A 27,668-nucleotide genomic window follows, 5' to 3' on the forward strand; every position below is an offset into this window, starting at 1 on the left:
TGGTGTGCGTGTTTATTGCTTGATTTATGAGTGCTCATCACCTGGGATGTTTCTGGTCGACCCAGATAGGCTCACAGCAAGACCTGAGGGCATGTGTGTAGGTATGCTTGCATACACACACACACACACACACACACACACACACAGTTGCACATAGCCATTCACCTTCTCACGGGACACAGGGCTACCTGATCAACTGGAATGGATAAGTTTTAGAGGCAGACCTGAGTCTACCAATTGCGTGACCTTATGCCTCATCTATCACTCCAAGTCTCAGTGTTTCAGAGATAATGCTCTTAAAAAACACATAGTTCTTAGTATGGCAGCTGGTATACTAAAATATACATAAATACATATATATAAATATAAATAGATTTTTATATATATGTATATATATATTTGAGACGGTCTCACTGTCACCCAGGCTTCAGCCTTGATCTCCTGAGCTCAAGTGTGCCTTCCACCTCAGCCCCCCAAATAATTGGGGATACAGGCACACACCACGATGCCAGGCTTTTTCTTTTTCTTTCTTTTTTTTTTTAGAGATGGGGTCTCACTATGTTGCCCAGGCTTGTCTCAGACTCTTGGCCTCAAGTGATCCTTCCGTCTCAGCCTACCAAAGTGTTGGGATGATTTTTAATCTTATGAGTCAGCACTACTGTTGCAGGAGACTGTGGTGGACTGTGAATCCCGATGACGGTTTCTTGTTGAACGTTTCCCTCTTCGGGCCTTAACACTTCTAGGAAGATGGATGTTGAGAGACTGCTTTGCCTTCTTCTTTCATGTTACCTAAACTGGTGGAGCTGAGAGCCAGGTTGGCTCTTCCCTTCATTAGGTCTGCCTTGGCCTTGCAAGGAGCTCCTCGCCACCTGGTTAGGAAATTTATTTAATGCCAGGCAAGAAAGCAAGTGACTCTTGTATTCCTTCGTATTGGGTAGAGGAGGAAAGGGAAGCGGAGAGGCTAGATCACACATTTAGTGTGTGTTTACTGTGAGGCTATTACATGATTTTCATCCTCATGCATATCCACAGATTGGGTACGGGAATTTGAAGCAGGCTGAGGGGCTGGGGGAAGCCATATTCTATGGGGCAAACACACTTAGTAAGTAGGGCAAAACCAAAGAGAGTGATTTTTACGGATACTTTATTGACATGAACAAGGAGTTTACTGAAAAACACCACATACAGGCATTACATTATTGAGGGCTTAGATGGTCAGGAACATTTCTCGAGTTTGGAAAAAGATTGGCTGTGGAAGATCAAGAAAACGCAATATGAAGATGATAACATGGAAAATAGTTCCATCTGTTGCAAGACTAAGAGTTTGCAGATTGTGTTCGATGGGGGTTCACAAGCCTGGAAGCACTCAGCCTTCTGCGGCCTCCCTCGCCATCACACACACTGCCCAGCAGAGGACGCTCTTGCCAAGCAGTGACACAGGGAGGAAGCACAGAGCACTACTGGCTCTGAGGGTTAGCTGGCCTGGGATGGAGGCGAGTTTGATATATAAATCAGACTTGCTTGGAAGTGCTTATCTCCTGTGTCCTGCTGCAAACTCAACTAAGGGGGAGGAATTGGGCTGAGCTAATCATGAGCTGTCCACCAGCTGAGATCTTAGAGGTTAAGTAAGGTTTGGATGATGCTGTTTTTCACATCTATGACCGCATGGCACACTAACGGTCTAGACTAGCACTTGACAGAGTGGGTGCTAAAAGATGTTCGTACAGCAAGTGGACGACCAGGTTGGCAAGCACGCCGAGAACTATTCAGATACATTTGCAGTGACTAGGTGAATTCACTGGATTGGGGATTTTTCATTACAAAACGAGGTGAGAGGAAGGATTCTTTTTTTGTTTCCATTTTCATGTTAAACTGGGAAAGGGGAAACTAAGATATATTCTGAAGTGTGTCTAGCTCTTGCTTCTCCTTCTTCCTACAAAGATGCAATTGCACAGCCTTTTCCCTCTGAGATGGGTAGAATTTCTTTCTTGATCCAGTAATTTTGGGAGGAGAGGGGGAAGCTGCTGTCTCTTAACCATGCACTGCTCTACACACTTCACAGCATATTCTTGCTTTGAAAAGTAACTTTCCTAGTAATATTTCTAGTTGGATATCTAAGGAGAAACCTGAAACTCGGAAGGGAGTCTGGGTGTTTGGGTGTTTGGGAATGGAGAAACTAAAGGAGCTTGCTGTTAAACAAAGGGTGAGAATAAAGGCTGGGGTAGGGACAGGCACGGAGTGTTTGGGGTTGGGGCTCTGATACAAGAATGAGGTGACAGTGAGGGTCAGCAGGGAAAGGTGCTCTCAGGGCCAACTGGATCGAGCAATCACATTCATGGCTGTGAAGCAGTAAGAAAGGGAAAATCGGACTGAGCCAATCTTGGCCTTTAGTGAATTGTGTTACTGAGGATGAATCATGGGAAATATCCAGCACCAAGACAACAGATGGGGTTTCTAAAGTGGTAATAATAGCCCTTGAGAACTCTTCTAAGCCCTTTAACAAGCAACACCATGCCAGATAAAGCTTCCAGAGAAACACATATCTAGTCTGGGTCTTTTGTAGGATTACGGGAAGAGACGGGGAGGTGGGTGGAGATTGGAAGTAGGCTGGTGATCACAGTACCTTGTAGATTTATAGTCATGATCAAGTCTCCCAGGAGGGAGTTTAATTGCAATTCAGGAGAAATGATGTACAAACCAACTAGAAAGAGAACCAAAGACTGACTCTCAAAACACATTGCTAGCATCCACCAAAAAGCAAAGTGGTAGAGAAGCAATGAGTGGGGTGAGGGTGAGAGAAGATGGAGAACATTAGGACAGGCAAGATAGGCAATGGTGAGATGGGAGCTAAAAAATAAGAAAAGGAAAGCTATGGTCTAACTGGAAGGAGAACTGAAAAAGGAGTCAGAAGATCTGGATTCTTGCTGTCTACCTACCAGTTAGGTTTCCTTATAATTTAGTAAAGCTACTTAAACTCAGAGAGCATCAGTTTCTTCTTTTGTAATGTAAGTATTGATAATATTGACTTCACAGGACCAGTTATAGAGAAGAAATAAAATAAGTGAATACTTTGTAAACTATATAATTCTAATGAAATTGTCAAGAATGAGAAGAGCAGAGAAGTTAGGAAAAGGAAGAGTAGGGAAGATAACCTGTCAAGGATAAATAAGTGATAGGTACCATTCAGCTTCATTAAAGTTCACGCAAGCAGCATCCGAGTTGGGTTTTTTAAAAAGAAGAGAAAAAGGCAATCATGCATACTGCCTGTTTAAACGTAGATACATAAGCTATTGGACCACAGAAGAAAATGGAGTGGTGGTAAGCATCTTGCCGGTACTGCAAGCTGTGGTATCTGTGAGCTATGGGACTGGAAAAAACTCACACTAACTCAGGTCAATTTTCCTAACTATAGTTAAAAACCGGCCTATATTCTCTCCCTTATTTCGGAGGGATGGTGTGGAAAATTACCAATAAGAGGCTTGAATTTATTGCAAATATTTTCTTCAACAAAATCAGACTCTCACATTAGTGTTAAGGGTCTGGTTTTGGGCTGGGCACAGTGGCTTATGTCTGTAATCCCAGCACTTTGGGAGGCTGAGGCTGGTGGATTGCTTGAGCCCAGGAGTTCAAGATCAGCCTGGGCAACATGGCAAGACCCCCATCTCTATAAAAAATACAAAAATTAGCCAAGTGTGGTGGTGTATGCCTGTAGTCCCAGTTACCTGGGGGGGCTGAGGTGGGAGGGTTGCTTAAACCTGGGGAAGTTGAGGCTGCAGTGAGCTGAGATTGTGCCACTGCACTCTAGCCTGGGAGACAGAGTGAGACTCTGTCTAAAAAAAAAGAAAAAAAAAAAAAAGGCTAGTTTTAAGTACTTTCCTAGGGATGGAAGAATGGGGAAAAAATGAGCTTTTAAGGTAAAGCCCTAAACTAATGGAATATGGTCTTCCCCTACTAAGGGAGGTCCCAGGTCTGAAGGACCTCTCACTGAATCCCAGTCATCTTCATCTTCTTACATTCCGTAAAGCATCTTTCCCCTCTCTTGTCCCTAGGTGCTGAAGGATGTCATCCTTGGACCTGTCACTCCATTAAAATGAAACATGAGATACTGACTAAATTTTTTTCCAGTTTCTCTGCTCCCTCAAAATCTAGAGGAAAAATATCTGAAAATTATGCATTCATAGTTGAAGTATTTGGAAGCCACCTACCCATCCCTGCCTCTCACATCACTCATTCGCTTATCTTCCGTCTCAGACTAAACATTTTTCTTAGTTTAAATATCATTCTCAGGTGCACTCTCCTTCTGGAGAATATTTCAGACTCACAAATCTTTACATGAAGGAAGTTCTTTAAGTCTATCTCATGTTCTTCTCTCTGCTTTTTTGGCCAATTTCTAGTAACCTCAATCTACCAGAGTTGACCTCAGCCCAGTTTGTGCTTGTGAAAGAAGCATTGCCATAGACAAGTTCAATGTCAGAGTCTTCAAAAACAAAGTTATGCACTGGGTGCAGTGGCTCATGCCTGCAATCCCAGCACTTTGAGAGGTTGAGGTGGGTGGGTCATTTGAGGTCAGGAGTTTGAGACCAGCCTGGCCAATGTTGTGAAACCCCGTCTGTACCAAAAATACAAAATTTAGCCAGGCGTGGTGGTGTGTGCCTGTAATCCCAGCTACTTGAGAGGCTGAGGCACAAGAATCACTTGAACCCAAGAGGCAGAGGTGGCAGTGAGCCCAGATCACACCACTGCACTCTAGCCTAGGTTACAGGGCAAGACTCTGTCCCCTCCCCGCAAAAATAATCATCCCAGGAAGTGTAAACTGGGCAGCACCTAAGGCTTATTTCTGCTCCAGTTTATCCTCTTAAGCCTCTTACTCAATTGAGTCCTGTAGGAGTCTTAGTTGCCTCCTGTATGTAAAAGGAATAACACTGATGCACAGAGATTTTGAGAGGAAGACCTTAGGAATTTCCGTCCTAATGCCCAGGTGGTGTGCTTATAGGGAGGGCATACGTATATTATCGCAATAGGATCAGGAATGCGTTCATGTTGCATGACTTTTTAAGAGCCACTTAAATTACCATTGGTCCTTCCCAAGCCTCCTTGTCTTCTTGGAGGGACCTTAGAGACCCATCAGGATCTAGCCCTGGAGTGCTGAGCTCCAGAGAGCATGCTAGTCCATGCTTTAGGATCTGTCACTGGAGAACCTAGAGAGGCATGCTTCACTCTGATGCTGTAGCAAAGTGGGCCATGAACTTGGAAAAACTGACTTCAAGGAATCCAAGTTCACGACATACTTTTGCTTTAACATGAACTAATCACACCTGCTTCCTTCTATTAAGACATCCATTCTCTTACAGTAATGGAGAATGAACCAGTTCCAGCCAGTTAAGGGCAGAGGGCACTTGTACAGTCATTTGGAGCACGGGGGGAAATCCAGTTGGCTTTGGAGTGTCTTGCTTTAAAACTACGACAGGGTGAGGTTGAGTCTCTGAAGAAATGTTGGCTTCTCGGTTCTGGCAAAGTCTTATGGTGCATAGGGGTCTGATGGCGTTATGAAATCAGAGGTGAAAACTCAGAGGCAGGTGGATGTATGGATGAATGAATAGAAGGATGGATGCATGAAGGAAAGCGATGAGGCCCTTGGGGCACCCTCCTGATGCTGTTGACATTGCTGAACACGGGATGTCCAGTCCCTCAGGTGTTCAGGCCACCTACCAAAGATAAAACAACTCACTGAGAATTTCCAGCCCAGTTCAGCCCAGCCTAGCCCAGCCCAAAACTTCTTTGACCAAAGAAGGGAGTTGGAGACTTCCTGGGCCTCTGTTACCATGGGCAAGTTCAGGTTGCCTCGACACTCAGGCCAAAGCAGTTCACCTTCTGAAGGGCTGACACTATACAGAGCTTTGTGACTTAAAGAATTACCCTGAGGGTGGGGACCCTGGGCAGGATAGACAGTGACCTAAGGGACCAAATTTAAAGTCACTTCAGTTGTGGGTGGCAAAGTCACTTGTACAACCTGCCATCCACATCTGCCTTCCCCTCCTGTGTTCCTGTGGGTCACCTCATGTCACACCACTCCTGTTCTATTCCTCCACTGGTACCGCAGAGTTCTCCTTGTTTTCGGATGGGATGGCAAGGTAGTCAGACCTACAGAGGACACAGGGAAAGGGAGTCAGAGCTTCAGTACCCGGGGTGGGAACACAAGAGGAAGGAGCAGGGCACAGGAACAAGGATCTACAGAACGTCTCTGCATTTCCTTCTGCATGTGCTTCCCGAGAGGAACACAACCCTTTCTGCAGATTCATATAATCATTTCCCACATGCATATATGTCTATGAACACCCAACAGTAGTGTATAGCCTCTCTTTTATCCATGTTGTCTTCAACATTTAGTTAGATTAAAATGTTGGCCAATTGGCCCGGGGTGGTGGTTCATGCCTCTAATCCCGGCACTTGGGTGGCTAAGGCAGGAAAATTGCTTAAGCCCAGGAGTTCAAGACCAGCCTGGGCAACATGGCTAAACCCTGTCTCTACAAAAAATACAAAAAATTAGCCAGGCATGGTGGCATCTGCCTATAGTCCCAGCTAGTTGGGAGGCTGAGGTGGGAGGATCACCTGAGCCCGGGAGGTCGAGGCCATGACTGCTCTACTGCCCTCCAGCCTGGCAACAGTGAGACCCTGTCTCAAAAATAAAATAAAATAAAATGTTGGTCTGACAGCTGTCTGACTGTTCATTTGCTTTCTAGTTCTTCTGAGATCTTTGTCTTTTTCGAATTGATTTTTCTTTGATGGTTTCATGTCCTGACAATTTCTCCCAGTCTCTTGTCTATGAAATTTGCTTATGGAGTTTTCTAATGAACAGTTGATTTTTTTATGTATAATATAATCAAAATTATTTTTCCTCTTTGATTTGTGCCTTTTGTGTTTTGTTTGGAAAATCCTCTCTATTCTAAGGTGATGTATTCTCTTATATTCCCTTAATGGAATTTTCAAGGTTGACATTTTACTTTGTGTTTAAATCCACTCACAGTTTATTTTGGCTTAGTATGAGAGCTGGGGAATCTAATTTTGTTTTTTGTTTTTCTTCGTTTGTTTCTCTGTGGATTAGGAATTTTCCCTGGACCACTTACTGGGCAGTTCATTATTCCTTTAATGATTATAATGTCATCTCTGTCACATGCTTTCCTACATGCATTAACCTGATTGGGGCTTTTTGCTTTGTTTGTCCATTTTGTATGCCTATGCAGTATCACAAACTCTGTATTCTGATGGCTCTGCAAGAAACCTTCATCTCTGATAAGACAAATCCTACCAAACTCTTGCAAATTTACTGCTCTTTCTTTGAAATGGTTTAGACCAAGGGTGGGCTAACTATGGCCTAAGAACTAAGGATGGTTGTTTGCAAACAAACAGAAGAACAATACATGACAGGGGCCTATGGAGCCAGCAAAGCCTAAAAACACTTATTTTCTGGCCATCCCTTGGTTTAGACTATTTTTGAACACTTAGCCTTCCATGTGACTTTTAAGATCAGCTTATTAAGTTCTTTGAGAAATCTAATGGGCATTTTGATTGGAATTTCATTGAATTTGAAGATTAATTTGGGAGAAAATCATTTACAATAGTGAGGTTTTATTCTCCATCTAGTTAAGTTTAAAGTCTTTCGGTAAAGGTTTGTGACTTTTTCTTTAAATGTCTTATACATATTTGTCAGATTTATCCCAGGAACTGGAGAGTACTTGTTGCTATTATAACTTTAAAAGCATTTTAATATTTAAATATGTTACTAAATTTGTTGCTGGAATATAGGTGATTTTTATATTTTGATTTGTATCAACAATTTTGTGGAATATTCTTTCTAGTTCTAATGGCATTTTTATAGATTCTCTTAGGTATCTTTTGTAAATAATAGGTATAAATAATGACAATTTAGTTTCTTCCTTTCCAAGTCTTTTTCTTTTTGGTATCTATTTGGTCTTCACCTAGGATTTCCAACACAATATTGATAGAAACAGGGAGAGGTAGTATCCTGGATATGTTTCTGTAATTACTGAAATTTGAGGTTTCAGCACATAGATGATATTTGCTGTAGGCTATAGTAGCTGCCGTTTATGACTTTGAATATGCTTGGTGTTTTCTGGGCACGGTGGCTCTCGCCTGTAATCCCAGCACTTTGGGAGGCTGAGGTGGGTGGATTACAAAGTCAGGAGTTTGAGACCACCTTGTCCAATATGGTGAAATCCTGTCTCTAATAAAAATACAAAAATTAGCTGGGCATGGTGGCGCGCATCTGTAGTCCCAGCTACTTGGGAGGCTGAGGCAGAAGAATCACTTGAACTTGGGAGGCAGAGGTTGCAGTGAGCAGAGATCGTGCCACTGCACTCCAGCCTAGGCTACACAGTGTGACTCCATCTCAAAAAAAAAAAAAAAAAAAAAAAAAGATGTTTGGTGTTTAGGTGTAGATGTATTCTATTTATTCTGCTCAGGGCATATTATGCTTCTGGAATCTGAAGAGTCATCCCTTCCTCAGCCGCTCTGTCTCTGAACATTGTCTCTCCTCCATTCTCCGTTCTATTCTAATGCACCTTGCCATTTGTTTCCTTCACATTTCTTTGCATGGCTCATCTTTTCCCATCTCTGTGCTTCAGTCTGCAGAACTGGCTCACATTTATCTTCTGGTTATCAGCATCTAATCTTCTGTGGAAACATTCACTTCCAGATTTGTTCGTTTCTATTTGAATCTGCCTGTTCTTTTATCTTAGAAACTTACTCTATTCTTACGCTTTTTTTCTTTTATTGGTTTAACTGTTTAAACAAGCTTATTTTTATTGTTTATTTATTTCTGAGACAGGTCTCACTCTGTCATCCAGGTTGAAGGGCAGTTCTACAATAATGGCTCCCTACAGCCTCAAACTCCTGAGTTCAAGCGATCCGCCCTCCTCAGCCTCCTACGTAGCTCAGACCACTGGTACACGCCACCACATCAAGCTGATTTTTTAATTATTTTAAGAGATAGGGCCTCACCATGTTGCCCAGACTGGTCTCAAACTCCTGGACTCAAGTGATCCTCCTTCTTCTGCCTCCCAAAGTGCTGGGATCACAGGTCTGAGCCACTGCACCAGGCAAGCTTATTTTTTATACTTGGTCAGATCTTTCTTGTGTCTAAAGCCCCTAGGATTCACTCTTGCTCCTGCTGGATGGCTTTTCGCCATGTCTTTTAGTTTTGGACTGGACTGTGGAATCAGATCTAGCAGTGCTCTCTCTGGGGACTCCTATTAGGCCTTGGCTGGGAATGGGTTCCTTCAGAATGGTTTTCATTTTCTTCTATAAGATATTCATAGGTATCACTGGCCGGGGACTACTTTTTACAGAATTTCTCAGCTTGGAGGTTCCCGGGTCATATGGGTGGTATACATTTAAATCTCAAACATTGTGAGAGAAGGCTTGTAGTTACTAACGCTCAAGAATCTTTATTTTTCTACTTGGAGTTAGGCCAAAATGGTTAAGTTTCCTTGGCTTTTCCCTGGGTTGGCGGGCTGATGATTTTCTGGTCTACCCTTAATGCGAGCCGTAACTTTCTGAGGATCCTAGCTCTGCAGAGGGCCACGGTTTCACTCTGTTTCTTGTGCAGGCCCATTTGTAGATCCTTCCTATCCAAGCACTAAATCCCAAGCTCCTAAGTCACCGGGAATTACTACCTTTCTCAGCATCACACTTCTTTCTTTCCTTATATCCAGTCAGTTGTCATCTTTTACTTCCCTAAGATCACAGATATCATGCAAAATGATACTTTCTTTATCAAACATTTCTAACTGGTAAGAGCCTAGACTTTTTAGGGTTTGCCTCAGCAATGTTGCTAGCAATCTGTGGGTTTTCTCTCCCTTCCTAGCCCCAGACAACCAGCCAGGATGATCTCTGAGACTCTTGGCTCTTACAGATGATCATTCCTCAAATGTGCTCACCCTTGAGGGACTAGAGTCTCAGAGCAAATGGCTAAGGTACAGGCCGGACATTCACGGGTTGGAGTCCCCACTCTGGACATGCCATCACTGCCAGGTTCTAGGGGAAAGAACATGTTGCTTGGAGCATCTTTGCCAGCAAAGGGCAGTGCCCAGATGGCCTGAGAGCTCCATGGTATAAAGCAAACAGTTAAATGTGATAGAAAGAGCATGGACATAAGGACTAAAGAGACCCGGGTTCACATCCCAGCCTTTCCTCACACTATCTGTGTGCCTTAGTAAGCTGCTGTAAGTCTGCTTTGGCATTTATAGAATGGCAGTAATAATGTTACTTTGTTGTTGTTTTTGTTTGTTTTTGAGACGGAGTCTTGCTCTGTCGCCCAGGCTGGAGTGCAGTGGCATGATCTCGGCTCACTGCAACCTCTGCCTCCTGGGTTCAAGCAATTCTCCTGCCTCAGCCTCCCAAGTAGCTGGGATTACAGGTGTGTGCCACCATGCCCAGCTAATTTTTGTATTTTTAGTAGACACAGGGTTTCACCATGTTGGCCAGGCTGGTCTATAAACTCCTGACCTCAGGTGATCCACCCATCTTGGCCTCTAAAGTGCTGGGATTACAGACTTGAGCCACCATGCCCAGCCATAATAATGTTACTTTAATGGGTTGTGGTGGCAGCTTATGGTCTTTGCCTTAATGGTTAAGTGTGCTAGCCAAGCATCAGCGGGCCTAAATTCAAACGTCGCTTTGTTTCTTACAATGGCCTTAAGCAAACTCTCCCAAATTCAGTGTTCTCATCTGTAAAATGGGTATAATAATGGTACCTATCTCTTAAGCAGCTATCAGGAAGAAGGTGGAGGATGAATGTAAATTGCTTAGCACCTCACCCGTGAGAGCAAGCATTCCGGAGGTGCTAGCTTTCAGTATCACTTGGGCATCTTTGGACTTACGCGTTTTCTTGGGCTGCCTCTTCAGCCTTTGAGACCTTTCTGTAGCAATATATCATCTCGATGAGCAGCCACAAGGTGAGGAAGACCAGAAGGATGTACATCATGATTTCTGAGACCACAGAGGTGAAGTCCTCTCCAGCTGAAAGAAAGAGAATGAGGCTCAGAATATGCAAGTCCAACAAACCCAGGGCTGTCATTGGAGTCATATTTTTAAGTACAGCTTAAATAAACTCAAGAAGATATCAAAGGAATTCCAAATTCTGACTCTCCCATTAATTGGCTTTCTCACTGACTGTCGTTGGCTGCTCAGGAGACAGGGATGAGGGAGGGGGTGCCTGCAAGAAGCAGCAGAGCAGTGGAAGGAATCTGGCCTCAAAGTGAGCATCTAGAGCTGGCTCTCCATTTTGCTATTTACAGGTGTGTCAACAACAATTTTCCTTACTTAAGACTCAGTTTCTTAATTTGTAGGATGAGGATAACACCACCAATCAGGGGTTTGGGAATATTACACTATCTAATGTATTTCAGAACATGTTGTGAGATTAAAAGTCTACACAGATGTTAGGAACATGCCTTATTTCAACTGCCTCTATCTTGTGTGCTGCTGGGGGTGGAGGGTGGTATCCCTGAAGAGAGAGCATTGGAAAATTCATTCAGGGTCAACACAGACAGCCCGCGTGTGATATGCACAAGTTCTATTCAAGTCTGGGTTAGAAACGAGACCTTCCAGGTCATCCCTAAACCAAACATAAATGAGTATTGGAGGATTTAATGTAGCAACCACATTGTCCCCGGGGCTATACTTCTGAAACACAGGATCCTGCCATTTCCCTGCTTAAAACTCTTCAATGCTCCACAGTGCCAGTAAGATGAAGCCCCAACTCTGTTCACGTGACATGCAAGGGCCTTCACAATCCAGCCTTTCCCACTTCATTTCCATTTGATTGGCCAGAAAAACTTCGGCTACACACGGTGGTATGTCAGAACCGTGGACCCTTCTTCCTCTTCCCTCTTCCTGGGTTGCGCCTCTCACCCATGCTAGCTCTGTACTCACATCCTCTCCTGTTTTTCAGTCTCCCAGTAGTTCTAAATTCTTCTGAGGTCCTCTCCTTTGTGAAACCTTCCCCAACTTCTCATGCAGAGATATTCACAACCTCTCCATGTACTTTTTTTCTTTCTTTCTTTTTTTAGATGGAGTTTCGCTGTCCTCACCCAGGTTGGAGTGCAATGGCATGATCTCAGCTCACTGTAACCTCTGTCTCCTATGTTCAAGCGATTCTCCGGCCTTGGCCTCCCAAGTAGCTAGATTACAGGCGCCCGCCATCATGCCCAGCTAATTTTTTATACTTTTAGTAGAAATGGTTTCCCCATGTTGGCCAGGCTAGTCTTGAACTCCTGACCTCAGGTGATCCTCCCGCCTCGGCCTCCCAAAGTGCTGGGATTACAGGCGTGAGCCACTGTGCCTGGCCTCCATGTACTTTTCTCATCTATCTGTTTGTTATAAGAGTTGTACTGTGATATGTTTATCTTTCTTTTCTGTGGACCGTGTGCTTATTGAGAACATATTTCTTTCTGGATTATCTGCCTGCTATGTAAATCTTAGAGAATTTAACATGCTCAATAAGTATTTATTGAATGAGTGAATATAAATATTATCTTATTTGTTTCATGATCAACAAAAAGGACCATGAAAACATAACACATAGCAGATATCCTGTCATATACACTCCTTGCTAGTGGGAGGAATGTTGCAGCCACCTCTCCCCTTGCCAGCTCTCAAAAGCAAGTCAGATTTATGATCTGCAGTTATCCACAGGATCTACCCAAGTCCTTGCTAAGAGTACAGTACAGCCTGCCATAACTATCAGTCCAGAAAGCAGTCCAAAGGCCCCAGGATCATCTAGGTTTCCCAGCTGGAGCTGGAGGTCTTAGATGCAGTATGAGGCACATGAGAATGTACAGCTCAAACGTCTTCTCACCGGCTTGCTACCACCTGGTGTACTAATTGTGATTTGTTTGGCTTAAAGCATGCTTTCTCTTTCAAAATGCAGTAGCCCACAAATGGTAATACAGGAAGCAGTTTTCAGTGTTTTTTGTTACCTGCAGGTGAAGAACCTCAGACTTCTGCCTTAGGAGCAGGAGGTGACAGCCTAAGCCAGAATAAACCCAATTGGAACAAAGAGAACTAGGGAGGCCACAGGAATGGAGGAGATGGCGGGGTTGGGGGCAGGTGTCATGGTGGAGCGCATAGCTCTGAGCAAGATGAGGGCAGGGAGTATCTGGTGTCACAGAGGCAAAAAAAGAAAAGAAAAAAAGAAAAAGTGGCAGGGGTGGGGGTAGTGGGGGTGGGAAAAGAAGCAGTGGAAAGAAAGCCAGCCGGATAGGCAAACAATCTGGATTTTCCTCCTGCTTCCAGTGCTAACTTGCTTCACATCCCTGAGCAAGCACCTTGCTCTTGCAGCGAACTCTGTTCTCCCAGCCACAAACTGAGGCGCACCAGAGCTGCACACTCCAACAGCTGGGGACTCATTCAACTTGCGCATGACGTCACCCAACCCTGCCGATCTCGCACCTGCAAGGGTGCTGCAGAGGTGACTACGTGTGGAAGAAGTCAGTGTGGGTGATTCTGATGCCTGCCCTTTATCTAGAGGCCCTGGATTAAATAAATGATATCCATGCTTCCTCCAAACCTGACCATCCACGAGCCTCTGTGGCTCTGATAATAAATTTGTTTTTCCTTCTGCTTTTACCCGAGGCTTGCCCTGCTGCCTGGCAGACGAACTAGCCCAGCCTTGCCACACTTTCCACCACTTATGCATAAGGGTGTCCGGAGGAAAAAGCCTGAGACAGCTGGAGGTAGAGACTGTTGTGCACTGTGCTAGGGACTGGCTGGCACCAACCAACAGTTCCAGACGGTGACCAGGAGAGGGCGCCAGGGAAAGGCGTGTAATAAACGGGGAATAAAGGAATTTCAGAACAGGAAATTTACCTTAGAGAGCATCCCTCCCCACCCCCATCCAACCCCTTTGTTTCACACCAGAGGATCCCGGCTCAGAGAAGGGAAGAGACTCTTCAGGAGGCCTAAGCGTCCTTTTGCATTTTCAGAATTGACCTACCTTCCATTTTAGTTACCTTGTCTAACCATTATGTCTCTTTCTCCTTTGTTCATTCACTGTGAGGACCGAAGCTTGGCTTATTTTTATCACAATGACATGATAAAAAATGAATAAACCTGTGGCCTGGAGGTTGGTATTCCTGGATCCTTTTTTCTAGGAAGAGCCCTGTCTAACTTGATCTTTTCTTTCATGCCCCACACTTTGGCCTGCCTCTCGAGGCAGTAATAATTCTGGCCATAGACCAAGAAAGGCTGGAACTCCACCCTCAGAAGGCTGGATTCCACTTGCAACAGAAACACGTGAGGCAGGCTGCTGAAAGGACTTCCCACTCACCAACAAGGAACTAGCTACAGGAGTCCAAAGATGTTAAGTAAGAATAGAGAGCTACCAACCTGTCCGCCTTCTCCCAGCAGAGAATGAATTCATGTAATAAGAGATGCCACAGAGATGGGGAAGGGGTTGCATGTATGATTATTGTGAAGAAAGACAAAAGAAGAAAAGATTGTGAAACTTCGGTTTAGAGAGTGGTTCTCAAAGTGTGGTTCCAGCAGCAGCACTGCCTGTGTGTCAACCTGTCAGGCAATGCAAACTCTCAGGCTCCGCCGACAGAAGCAGAAAGCCTGGGTTCCACAAAGCCTTGCAGGAGAGTTTGAGGTTTGCTGAAGTTTGAGAACTCCTGGTTTAGAGGCATGCATTTCTCACAGGCAGAAGGAGAGATCACTTCTGAGATTTCTCTGAGCCCACTGAGTCAGGGATTCAGCATAGGCCAGAAGAATTCAACAGGCCAGCTGAATCAGTAGCCTTTGGCCTCGTGGAGGCTAGCTTCTTTCTCTAAGAGACCAGGAAGAGGTCATTCTACCATCTCCAAGCCTTTCTGCTTTGAAGAAAGGCACAGAAAGATAAGCTCCTCGGGCAGTTTACAAGAAGCTGGCCACCAAAGGCAGATGGGTCAATGGTGACATTTTTAGATGTCACCATTCCACATACCCAGGTGTTTGCACTCTTTAAGGATCTCGCTCATGTGGAGACCTGCTATCCTGCCCTGCCCTACCCACAGAGAGCAGGACGCTGTAGAGACACCTGTGCCTCAGCCTCACCCTCCTCGGTGACTCTTAGGGGGATCAGCCGCGTCGTCTTCACAAAGGGCCGATGCGCCTCAAACTCAAACTCCCGGGACACATTGCAGGTGTAGAGGCCAGAGTCATTCAGAGTGACGTTGAGCACAGTGATGGACACATCCTGCAGGTCCTTGCTTCCATTCCACTGCAGACGCCCCTGAAAGGGGCTCTCCACCTCCTGGTGGCCGTTCCGATACTCATAGATCTGCAGATAGAGGAGCAGAAGAAGGTAGGGCCAGGAGAGGGGATGAGGGAAAAGCTGAGTTAGGGACAGGGCAGAGAAAAGCAGCAGAATTGTGCATGGACAAGGAAGACAGGGGAGCGTGTCACCAGGAGACCCAAAATGTGGGGGTGGGATGAAGAGGCACAGAGGAGGGTAGGAAAGAGAGCAAAGACAGAGAAGGACAGGCAGAAGCAGCGGGCATCAGGGCATGTAGACATGGTCAGGACAGAGGCTGCAAGGGGTGGGCAGGAAGAAGCTTGGCAGGAAAAAAGCGGTGGAAAGAGGGAGAACAAAGGCAGGTGGGAGAAAGGTATGAGACACCAGGTGGGGGACATTGAGAGAAAGACAGGATTTGAAAGAGATAGAAGGAGAAAACAAGAGAGTAAGATGTGTCCCAGGGCCACCAGCGAGAGAACAAGATACAGACAGCAAGACAGGCAGTTTCATTAGTAATGAAGACATCTGACAGTGCTGGCTTTAAAACTGGACTCTCTGTGCTGGGACTCATCAGGGGCCGTGGGACAGTCTGGGCCAGGCCACAGGAAGAGGGCTTAGGATGCTGAAGTGTGGCGGATGAGCAGAAAGCCATCGCCAGAGAGGCACACGTCACGTCTTTTGCTTTGGACTGAATTTTAACTGAAATCTCATCTTTTACATTCTCAACACTTCCACCCTCTGACATAACACACCTTTTTTTCCTCTCTCGCTACAGTTGTGCTGTCTACTCTAGTCTCCACTAGCTACCTAAATTCAATTTCCTAGAAATTAAATAAAATGTAAAATTCAGCTCCTCAGTGGCACCGGCCACATTTCAATTATTCATAACCACATATGGCTGCTGGGCATTGTACTGCACAGCACGCAGAGGTCTCCACCATCACAAACATCTCGATGAGACAGCATTGGATTTCCATGGGTTTTTTGCTATTGTTTTATTTTTCATGTTCTTCTGATCCACCTTCTCCTCACTTTGGGCAGGCCTAGAAGAAATGTGGGCAGCTACAACTGGTACATGACCGGGCCTGAAGCCCCTGGGGGCCTTTGCATCTGGCCAAGGCCTTGAGTCTCCTACAGCTGGGGGCCAGCCTCAGCTGCAGCTTCATTGACGTGTCACTGCCAAGCCTGAGCTAGGCTCTGGGAAGTCTCTGCTGGTCCCAGTCTTGGCACCTGACTATAACGAATCTACATCAGAATGGCACATAGAAGCCAGAGTCAGAAATGAGTTCAGCTTTAGGATAGCAAGAAAGAAGAGCAAGCTAAACCCAGTGTCACCCTTCCGTTGTCTCCATTACAAATCTTTGTAGAAGAGAATCTTGTCCCCAGGAAGGCAAAGCAGTGCCATGAAAAGGGCCTTGTATCTGCTGTGAGACCACCTGGCTCAAGTCTAAGCTGTCTTACTAACTTCTCTGAGCCTCAGTTTCCTCATTTCTGCATCTATGTCTTTTCTCTCGCAAATACTTAACATAGTACTTAGAGTTCCAGGAACTATTTTTAATGCATTAAAAATTACAGCTCATGAGTCCTGGTAGCAGCACTGTAATTTGGCTATGCTTTATATCCCCACTTTAAAAATGAGGAAACTGTGGCACAGAAAGGTTGACCAACATGTCCAAGGACACAGAGGTAGTTAAGTGTGAAGTCAAGAGCCAAACCCAGGCAACCTGGCTCCAGAGTCAGTGAAGGAGTAAATAATGGTCATCTCCAAGGTAGTATTCGAAATATATGACAACTGATGGGGTGCGGTGGCTCACGCCTATAATCCCAGCACTTTGGGAGGCCGAGCTGTGTGGATCACTTGAGGTCAGGAGTTCGAGACCAGCCTGGCCAACATGGCAAAACCCTGTTTCTACTAAAAACGCAAAAATTAACTGGGTATGGTGGCGCGTGCCTGGAGTTCCAGCTACTGAGGAGGCTGAGGTGGGAGTGTTGCTTGAACCTGGGAGGCAGAAGTTGCAGTGAGCTAGACTGTGCCACTGCACTCCAGCTGGGTGACAGAGGGAGGCTCTGTCTCAGAAGAGAAAGAGAAAAAAATACGACAACCACTTCACCACTGGCACCAACCAAGCAGAACCGACACTGGTTATGGTGCAGGAACAGAATCCAGAAGACTCCTTGCTCTGCCAGGAGTGAATCTCTTGGCTCAAATCATGGAGAGGTCTGGGGGTTTGGCCACTTCAGAGATGGGGCCCATCAAGTATCCATGGGAGAACTGTCTAAAAGAGTTTACTCGCTGATGTGGCTGTACTGGGTGGCCCAGGTGAATCTCACCCTCGGATCACTCTTGGTCATTCCTGTCATTCCTATGTCACTGGGATTGTGGGAGTTAAAGGAGCCAAACTTTGTTATTCCACATAATGATGCTTTGTGTTATTCCAGTTTCTTTATTAACTTAAACCGTATAATAGGATTGCACAGAAGGTTAAATGAAAACAGCTGCAAAATGCCTGGTAGGGTGCCTATCACATAGTAGGCTTTAAATATAGCTTATCTCTTTTCTCTGCTTTCCCTGGCCTATAACCAAGGGTGCTTACAGCTGGCCCGGTGCCCTTTCTTTCACAGAAGCTAGGCGAAACTACGGCTGTCAGTTATCTGCTGAGGAGCTGTCAGTGTTTGAAAGAGAAAGAGCCAGTGTTTGCTAGCTTGGCATCCCCCAGGCTGTCAGGAGCCAGGCTCAGAAGAGCAGAGGCCGGCAGAAGAAAGGCCAGAGTCAGCAGTCTAACATACAAGGAAATCTTTACCGCCCTCGGGCCTGTAGAACCATTCCACCACCGTGGTGGCCTCCACCTCCTCTCTCTTCATGCAGGAGATGCAGCGCAGCTTCATGGGGTTGCCCTGCACGGCCTCCGTCTCCGAGGGCACTTCCACACACACGGGGAAGCAGACGCTGACTGCAGAGAGGACAGGGAGGGAAGGAACAGCAGGTGTTGGGGGGGCACAGGCACAGGAGAGAGGCAATGGAGAACAAGGAGGGAGGGAGGAGAGACAGAGAAGGAAGAGTCATGAAACGAACTTGATAAAAGCCATGTACAAGTGTCTACACCCTCACCTGGGCTCCCTGAGTGTACAGGCTCAGAACATGTACACAGTTAGAGGGACGAGACCTGGATGACCCAGACACGGACTGAAATTCTTCCCCTGGAAGCAGTGGAGATGCACCACAGTGTGTTATACTTGAGCCCTACCCTCTAAGTCTTACAGCCCAAGTGGGAGACAGGGCATGTGCCTACCTAGTGACCATCCATCCCCGTCATTCCACTGCCATTCATTAAAATCCTCTCTCTGGCGGGTCTGATGCTAGAATAGAGATGCAAAGAAGAACAAAACACTAACCATGTCCTAAATGCATTTATAATCTAATAGGGAACACATATTCCTATCTATGATTAAACCAGACCACAGCAAGTAACACACCCGTGATGTGTTCTGCTCCTAGAAGACAGGCAGTTAGTTACTCCCAGTTGGCCTAGGGAGAAAGAAAGAGGAGGATGGTGAAACGTGAGGATAGAAGGGTAGGCAGGACCCACGCTGGGAAGAACTCTGTGTGTCCCTTCCGGTGTGAGGTATCAAATGTTTTAAAGCCATGGAGAGATGCAGTTACGTCGTGTTGCATGAAAACTGTAGCTAATTCTGACACACGGTGGAGACTGGAGCAGCAGTGAGGAAATGGAGAGCGGACCACCAGGCTGGAGCAATGCTCTATGCAGAGGAGTATAGTGAGGCAAGGGAAAAACTGGAGGGGGTCAGACTGTGGGACACCTTGCATGCCGCAAGGAGTCTGGACGTAGAGTTTCTGCCCTCTAGAAACTGGAAGTCTATTTTTTGAAAAGAGGCAAGTATATCAACTTGGTACTTCAGAATAACTCGAGTGGAGCATGGCTGCCAGCAAAACATGTGCAAATGTGGGCTGCATTAACAGATGTACAGTGTGCAGGAGGAAGGAGGCGTAGCTCCTCGGCACTGCTTTTGGAACAAATCTGGACTATTATGATCAGTTCAGGATGTCACATTTTAAAAAAGGAAGTTGTTCAAAGAGTGCAAGCCCAGAGGTAAGGGAGATGGTGAAGGGTCTAGAGATAAAGTCTGGGGAGGAACAAATGTGAGGACTTGAGTTACTTACTTGGACACAGAACATATCTGTCTTCAAATATTTGAAGGCTGGCAGATGGAAGAGAAATTTGATTCTGCCCAACCCCAAAAGTTATAAGAAAAAAATAAGTTTAATGCAATAAAAAAAGAACTTTCTGATTTTGGAGCTGTTCACAAATGCAAATAACCGTATGGTAAGAGAGTGTACACGGCATTGTTTGGCACTTTGGGAGGTTAGGACGGGAGGATTGCTTGATGTTAGGGATCCAAGATCAGCCTGGGCAACATAGTGAGACCCCTAACTCTACAAAAATAAAATAAAATAAAAATTGGCCAAACACGGTAGCATACAACTGTAGTCCCAGCTACTCAGGAGGCTGAGGGGGGAGGATTGCTTGAGCCCAGGTGTTTGAGGCTGCAATGAGTTATGATAGCACCATTGCACTCCCAACGGGTTGACGGAGTAAGACCCTATCTCTTAAAAAAAAAAAAAAAAGTAAAATAGCCATCATGGATTCTGACATTAGGACTTTGAAGATCCCTTCTGAGGCAACTCTTCCATCAATTAATAATAAAAACAATGCCCAGAAAAAAAGAAATAATACCCACTGACATTTAGAAACTAGTCCACTGTTAATGGTCAGCCTACTCATCTACTGACAGAGTTCTTTCCTAAAAGCAGAGGGAAGCTTTATTTAGAGCTTAACAGTGACGTAAATTAACTTTGAGTCAAAACCTAATACTGTGTTTAATTGACTTAGAAGGCAGTGTATTTCATTTCAAAACATAGACTTTAAAAACCAGTGGCACTATAATTACAGTTTTAAAGATCAAGGTAAAATACATTTCATTGGTATTTCAAGTCTCCAGCAAGCTTGGTGAGTCTTATCTGGCAGTCTTCAAGAGGGCCTAGTACTTCTGCAGATGGTGAGCCACTTTAATGCAGAGACGGCCCACATCTTGGAAGAACTGATCAGAAACATCTTCAGCCTGTGATGTTTGAAGTACTGATTATAGATCTGATTAAACAAAAAGGAAATGTGGTTTGTGCAAAAGCTTGTGAGTGGGCAGAAGGGTAGAGGGTCTACAGCAGGAACTCTGTGTAGCATGGAGCCTTGAAGCACATTCATATTTAATGGAGCTAGTAAACATAAATTCATTCATTTTATGTTGACAAACTCAGAAGTGGACTAGGAAGTCTCAAGGAATACACAGTTACAATTATTGAGGCAGGGTGAAGGTAGAATTTGGCAACTGAAGAGCTGGGTTTCAGGTACTATGTAATCTCTCCGAGATTTAGTTTATTCATCAACATAATGCTGAAAATTACATCTCTCTACTAGATTTATCATGATAATTCTATGGATTAATTTACATGAACATTCTTGGTACAAATGTTATCATTCATGTTATTCTATCCTTTGTTTATTTCACAAGTATACTGAGTGCCTACTGAGTGCCAGGTGTTATTCTATGAAGAATATACAAAAGAACAAAATAGAAGAATCCCTGTTTTATGGAGCCTGCATTCCAGTGGCGGGAGAGGAAAAACAGCAACATTAAATTGTAAAAAGTGCTGTGAGAAAAAATAAAACAGAGTGCAGGAGAGAGCATGTGAACAGGGTTATTGAAGGATGGCCTTTCTCAGAAGGTATCGTTGAGCAGGCACTGAAGAAAAGAAATGAGGATACAAGCTATACACATATCCATGTGAAGGTCCGTCAAATAGGAAATTGCAACTCAAGGGCTCAAGGGCCCCAAAGGAGTGTGTTTGTTATGTTCAGCAGACAGCCAAGAGCTCACTGGTAATTACAGCAAACAGAGTGAGAACAGAAGTGGATGATGTAGTAGGAGAGATGGGCAGGCTCAGATCACAGCAGGTCTTCTTGGCCATGTTAGAACCTTGGCATTTGCTTAGAGTAACGTGGGAGCGGCAGAAGGTTCTGAGAGGAAGAATGATGGGATCTGATTTGTACAAGATCACATGATCGGATGCTGTGTTGGGAGTAAACTGAAGAGGTGAAAGGGACAAGGGTGGAATCAAAACAGTTACGAGGCCTGGTACAGGGATCAGATTGGAAGATGATTTTGTGAATGAAGATGACAGGAGAGCTGGTGGAGTTTGAAAGAAAATGATTTGCTGGATTGCCATCTTTGAATAGGTGAGAGGTGATGTGCTCTACTGGTATGGCAGCAAGTGGGGTAGCCCCTCTCTTTTCTAGGTTGTCCCTGAGGTGACAATAATTCAAGGTATCATCATAGAGCAAATGCCACTGTTTCCCTTCTGGTCAAAATCCAGCTCCAGGGCATGAGAACTATGCTCATATGATTTGGAGAGTATGTTGAAAAACGGCCACAAAGTCCCCCTACCTCTGTTTGCTTACCTTTTGCAGTATGACTTGCTGCACCTTGTTCAACTCCATCCTTTAAGTCTTCAGCACACCACTGCCTTTCTTTCTTCCTTCCTTCCTTCCTCCCTCCCTCCCTCCTTCTCCTCCTTCCTTTTTCTTTCATTCTTTCTTTCCTTCCTTCCTTCCCTTCCTTCCTTTCTTCCTTCCTTCCCTTCTTTCTTTCTTTCTTCCTTCCTTCCTTCCTTCCTTCCTTCCTTTTTTCCCTCTTTCGATGGAGTTTTGCTCTTGTCACCCAGGCTGCAATGCAATGGCACAATCTTGGCTTACTGCAACCTCCACCTCCTGGATTCAAGCGATTCTCCTGTCTCAGCCTCCCAAGTAGCTGGGATTATAGGCACCCACTGTCATGCCCAACTAATTTTTGTATTTTTAATAGAGATGGGGTTTCACCATGTTGGCCAGGCTAGTCTCAAACTCCTGATATGGCAGGAGCTCAATCCACATTGGTGACTAAAAGTAACAAACTTCTGGAATAATGTTGACCAAATCATTTGACCTTTGTTCTTCTCTTCAATTTTCATAATAATAATGAAGAAACTCATTAGGTGGAAAAACATGGTGTATTAATAATGATAATATTTCATTAAGGAGTAGCATCCATCATGAGGTGGATAAAAAAGTATTATGAACTCCTCTGATAACCCTCAAAGCTTTCTCTTCCTTGGACATTGCCCAATTTTTCCTCCTGAGATTGCTCTAGAATGCTTTCCTTTGCACTGAGATAATGAAAAATTTGATTAGAATATAAACAATCTCCAAAAATAGGTAATAAATGAAGTTATTTTTCGATGCTGACCCCCATGACCCAACTTGGTCTGTCAATTTAGCTGGTCACTTAGGGCCTGAATAGGATGCACGAAGGACCACTAGGGGAAGAGAGAAAAACACTTCCTAACACATGGGGCAACCAGAAGAGCAGGTCTGGAGAGGAAGGGCAGAGAAGGCACTAGGAACTAGTGGGTGAGGTCCTAGGACAGGTGACGGCATGGGAGAGGGAGGGGACGGTAGCTCAGAAGAGAAATGGGAGGACAGGTACCAACCCGGCAATTGGGCATAATAGCACGTGTGTCCATAAGAGGTGCTAGAAGGAGAATTGGAAGACTGATATCAGAAAACAAGGGTTCTCTAGCATGTCCTTTCCCATCCCTGAGCTCATTTTCTCATCTCTAAACTGGAAATAACACTCTTTCCCCTGACTACCTCAGGGATAAGTATGAGGACCAAAAAAGCAAAGCACTCAAAATTACTTTGTAAACTGTGATGCACAGGTGACTATAAGTTTTTGTTCGTTTGTTTTTTATAAAGGCTTGGCGTGGTATGGTATCTCATGCCTATAACTCTAGCACTATGGGAGGCTGAAGCAGGAGGATCACTTGAGCCCAGGAGTTAGAGACCAGCCTGGGCAATACGATGAGATGCCTTCTCTGTTGATTTTGTAAGTCTTTTTTTTTTCTTTAAATATTACATGCTTTAATAAAGAAAATAAGAAAACTTTTTTTTTTTAAGACAGAGTCTCACTTTGTCACCAGGCTGGAGTACAGTGGCACTATCTTGGCTCACTGTAACTTCTGCCTCCTGGGTTCTTGCGTTTCTTCTGCCTCAGCCTCCCAAGTAGCTGCAACTACAGGCGCACATCACCATGCCCAGCTAATTTTTGTATTTTTAGTAGAGACAGGGTTTCACCATCTTGGCCAGGATGGTCTTGATCTCTTGACCTCGTGATCCACTCACCTCGGCCTCCCAAAGTGCTGAGATTACAGGTGTGAGCCACCGTGACCGGCCAGAAAACTTTTTTCATGCATGCAGAAAGTAAATGGAAAGACTCTTTCCCTTTATATTGTAGATCATATTAAAAATTCAACTTGGGAAGGGGAACACATCTAACTCAGCATTGTCCAATATTGGAATTACATGCAAATGAAATGAAATTGTACCTGTGAAGGGAGGCTCTTTTTCCTACATTTAACAACCAGGCATCTTGAGCCACTTCCCTTTCCCTTCCACAGCTTTTCAGTCTGGTTGCAGAAAAACTGAGAATGGGCAAAGATGGACATTCTGTGTACATTTCTTCCAAAGTTTTTTGGGGGTTGGGGAGAGGATGGGTACTCTGTCAAGTCTAGCAATATTCTTCAAAGATTTCTCTACCATTCATCTGTAGAGCTGAAAAGGATGTTCGATACCACTTGTGCCAACTTCCAAACATTCTCCGCAAAGAACCAGATAGCACTTTGAGTGTTACATAGTAAGCTAGTGGCAAAGCTGAGACTCCAATGCAGGCTGCACAAGTTCTAGTCAAAAGATTCTTGGAGATAACATGTTCTCTCCTTCCCCTGGAATTCAGACAGGGACCTCAAAAACTTAGATTAGAGTATAGGAAGAAAGTCTCTGCAGAGTCTCACCCCAGTCCTTGTCTACAACTTCGGCTTTACCCACACTCTTTTTATCCAGCCAGACCTCTTCTAGGCCTCATGACCCCAGCCTTAGCCTCCCCTGAGAAAATTTTAGCCTTAATCTTCAAGGCAGGTGAGATCATTGGCAACCTATTATGTCTGCTCCATCTCCAGGTCTGGTCTACTCTACTGGGGATGGCTGGTGATGAGTCTGCCCTTGGGACTGATATTACCTCCCTCTTCGACCTTCCTAGCCTGTCTCATCAGGCATTTTGACAGGAAGCTTGGCTCTGCCTCTGGTCACATGCAAAATCCAGATAATGCTGGCAGCTAGAGTTAGTCCTGGAGGCTTGAAAAAGTAATACTAAGGCAAAGAGGTTGTTCCCATCAGCATGTCTGCCACTGTATGGGCAGGATGAGTTTCATGCCAACTATGGGAACATAAGCCCACATGCCTCATTTCAGGGAGGCAGGTGGGTACAATTGTGTCCAATTACCCTGTATATTGATATTAGCATGAAGGAAGGTAGCTAAGATCATGTAAAGCAATGTATCTGCTGAAGAGCATTATATTTTGTCTGAGGATCTAATCAGAGACACCAAGGCAGCGATGCCTAGAACTACCACCTTGCCATACACACTACTACATTCTCACCCATGCATTCAGATGTCTATGCTAACGTGTTCAGACACATGCTAGTGCACACATCCAAACACTAAGATATATTTACACACAGTAAAACATTGTCTCAATCATATAATCAGACATTATCACATAGAATCTTAACTCCTTTACACACCTTAAGGCACTTCAAGATCGTCTCTGACACTCTCGTCAGCCTTTACTGTTCCAAGTGTATGATTTCCTTATTTGTAGGGGGAAGGTCAGTTCAGTCTTTCACAGCTGACAAGCAAGAATCTATTCATCTTTGAAGGCAAAAACCCAGTGCTCCTCCCCAAACACCAAAGCGTCGTAGTTCCACACGTTCATGCAAACAAACACACACACACACACACACACACACACACACACACACACACAAAGAAGAAAGATGCATTTCACAGTTGCCTATTTATTTAATACATAGCAGTAAATGGCTGAAGCCTGTTTTCTTCCCACTCCTTCTTAAAATTAAGCCGATGATGAGCAACTAAAGTATTTTTACTCTGAAAATTCATGCATCCAGATTTTATGTTTGTTTTTTAAAATACAGAAATGAATTTTAAAACCCAGTAAGCTTTCCAGGAGTATGGACTCCTTAATAAGAAATGAAATATAACCGCATAGGAGGTTTTTGATGGTGAACGTGACTGCATTTCCTTTCAGCAAAGGGAAAGCAAAAAAAAAAAAAAAAAAAAAAAACTTTGGAATCATCAGGAAACTGGAGGAAGGGCGGAAAAACCACCAAAAGAGGTTGGAGAATAGCGGGGCAGGGCGGTGGGGAGGCGCCTTTCCCATCTCAAAATTCTAGCTCTCACGGAACCCCTGCGATCTCCACGTCTGGCAGACATGCACAGAGGGAAGCCAACCAGAGCTCTTTTCTGTCTCCAAGGGCATCCATGTGTTATTACTGTTAGCATTATTATTGTTACCTGCATCCAGCATGGCGGGGTGCTGGTACTTACCCCAGTAGACGAGCACGAGAGAAGCCAGGGGAAACAATCTGTTGAAGGCAGGCATCTTCTGGGGCTGGCGGCTTCCGAGGCTACACAGAGAGATTCCTTCGGTCAAGGACTGCGCCCTCTCAGATTCTTTCGAGGAAACCCTTTGGGACGAACTGCCCCCAGGGGGCGACTTTCTGACCAAAGGAAGGGCCGAGCACCGGTGCCTGGGGAGGCCCTGGGGGCTTTTGGAGCCAGGCGGCGGCTCTGGGCCCGAAGCCACCCCAGCGGACCTCCCCAATTCGAGGGAGCTGATCAGCCGCTCCGCGCCCGCTGTCGCCGGCGCTCAGCACCACGGACAGCCGCCTCCCCGCCCACCCCGGAACTCCCGCTTCCACTGGCGCCCCAGCCTCGCTTGTTTGCGCGCAGGGCAAGCTCAGCTCGGAAGGGAGTCGCACTGCTGGCCTAGCAGCCGGGCTGTCGAAGGGTCCAGGTCGATTCACCTCTTGCCTCCCCAGGATCGGCTGCGCTCCGACTGGGACCGTCAGAGCCCCGCGGCTCCCGCGTGGTCGGCCCTGACCGCCTCTCCAGCTGGGCGTGTCCCCACGCCCGAAGCCGCAGGGACCGCCAGTCTGGGCTACAGAATGTGTTCCACGTCGGTCCGGTCCACGCCCGCCCTCGGCTTCCCGGGGAGGTGCAGCGGGGCCGGAAAGGAGGCGGCAGCTCGCGTTCGCCAGGCGATCTCAGAGGTGGGGGTGGGTGGGTGGTGAGGGGGAGTCCCTTCTCGGGAGCTCGCCGCCGGATGGCGCCTGGCCCCGGCTCTGGGCGGCGGGTGATCAGCAACCCCTCTCTAGTTCCCCAGGCCGTGTGTGCTGTCAGCCCTGAGGTGCGCAGGCGGCTCTCCGCCCCCACCGCCGCCCCGGACCCTCCCACTAGTGCACACTCCCCACCCCCTGACAGGCGTGCCCCTCCTAGGGCCCGGCGCCGCGCGGAGCCGGGGCGGAGCCGGGAGCGGCGGAGACACCTCCAGCCGGGAGATCTCCGCTTGCGCGCTCGCCGGTCTCTCCAGGTCTTCCTCTCGCGCCTCCGCACCTCTCCCGGGCTCTGGCGCACTGCCGCCCTCTGCTCACGCCCTCCAGGCAAACCCACTCCGCTCCGGCAAGAACATGCCGGGCGCAGCTCCGGGAAGGGGAGGGCCAGAGCTCTTTGAGGCAATGATGTCATCTGCCAGGCGCGCTGTTCGTGGTTCCTGGCTTCGCCTCCCCGACCCCATCCCTTCCAGTTCTCGCTGTCTATCCTTTGTCTAACCTTGATTAATTGGTTCCGGACACAGCAAACTCAGCAAGATAATCCCTGTTTAGGGCAAATGGGGTAGGGATGAGGCGCACCTGTTCCCGCGTTCACCTCATCACTCAGGTGATCCAAATGTCAGCTCAAGGGGAGGGGGGCCGAAGAGGATGCCTCTTCCCATCCCCAGGTTCTTTGCAGTTCTCCCTTTTCCTCTAATTACTTCTTTTTAATAAAACAGCTAGACTGTGTTTGGCCTCTTCCAACTATTAGCCACTCCCTAATCCTAGCAGCTGTTTGAGTGTCCCCGCCCATCTCTGGAAGGGAAACCTGAATCTTTCCATTCAGCTATAAACTCAAATTGACATAATAGATTAGGAATGCCTGGAACTGAAGTAAAAGAAAGAGTACTCCAAGAGCCTCTCCTTCAGCCTCCTTTTTGTCCTCTCCTGCTCTCTTTCCAAAAGGGAAAGCTTAACGCTGATATTTCAAAATGGAACAGCAGAGCAACAGCTGACGGTGAGTGAACCAGAAGCA

At 45.9% G+C, this 27,668-nt stretch overlaps 1 protein-coding gene across 3 annotated transcripts; it reads right to left on the minus strand.

Annotated features, from left to right (window-relative positions):
* Nucleotides 1–1,127: 1,127 nt before the first annotated feature.
* SCN3B (sodium voltage-gated channel beta subunit 3) lies at nucleotides 1,128–27,323 on the minus strand. 3 transcript variants are annotated; one of them, XM_074400763.1, is made up of 7 exons: nucleotides 27,233–27,323; nucleotides 25,869–25,948; nucleotides 18,080–18,243; nucleotides 15,112–15,337; nucleotides 10,899–11,037; nucleotides 6,056–6,141; nucleotides 1,128–5,705 (listed from the first exon to the last, which is right to left on the minus strand). In XM_074400763.1, exons 2-6 carry the CDS (start codon nucleotides 25,921–25,923, stop codon nucleotides 6,078–6,080), a joined length of 648 nt encoding a protein of 215 aa, XP_074256864.1. In that variant the 5' UTR covers nucleotides 25,924–25,948; nucleotides 27,233–27,323; the 3' UTR covers nucleotides 1,128–5,705; nucleotides 6,056–6,077. The 3 variants fall into 3 exon arrangements, with proteins under 3 accessions (XP_074256864.1, XP_074256865.1, XP_010332718.1); XM_074400764.1 differs by lacking the exon at nucleotides 27,233–27,323 and adding an exon at nucleotides 26,937–26,982; XM_010334416.3 differs by lacking the exon at nucleotides 27,233–27,323 and adding an exon at nucleotides 26,348–26,923.
* Between the last annotated feature and the right edge of the window lie 345 nt (nucleotides 27,324–27,668).

The sequence above is a fragment of the Saimiri boliviensis genome, chromosome 6, assembly GCF_048565385.1.
Source record: "Saimiri boliviensis isolate mSaiBol1 chromosome 6, mSaiBol1.pri, whole genome shotgun sequence".
Classification (NCBI taxonomy): Eukaryota; Metazoa; Chordata; class Mammalia; order Primates; family Cebidae; genus Saimiri; species Saimiri boliviensis.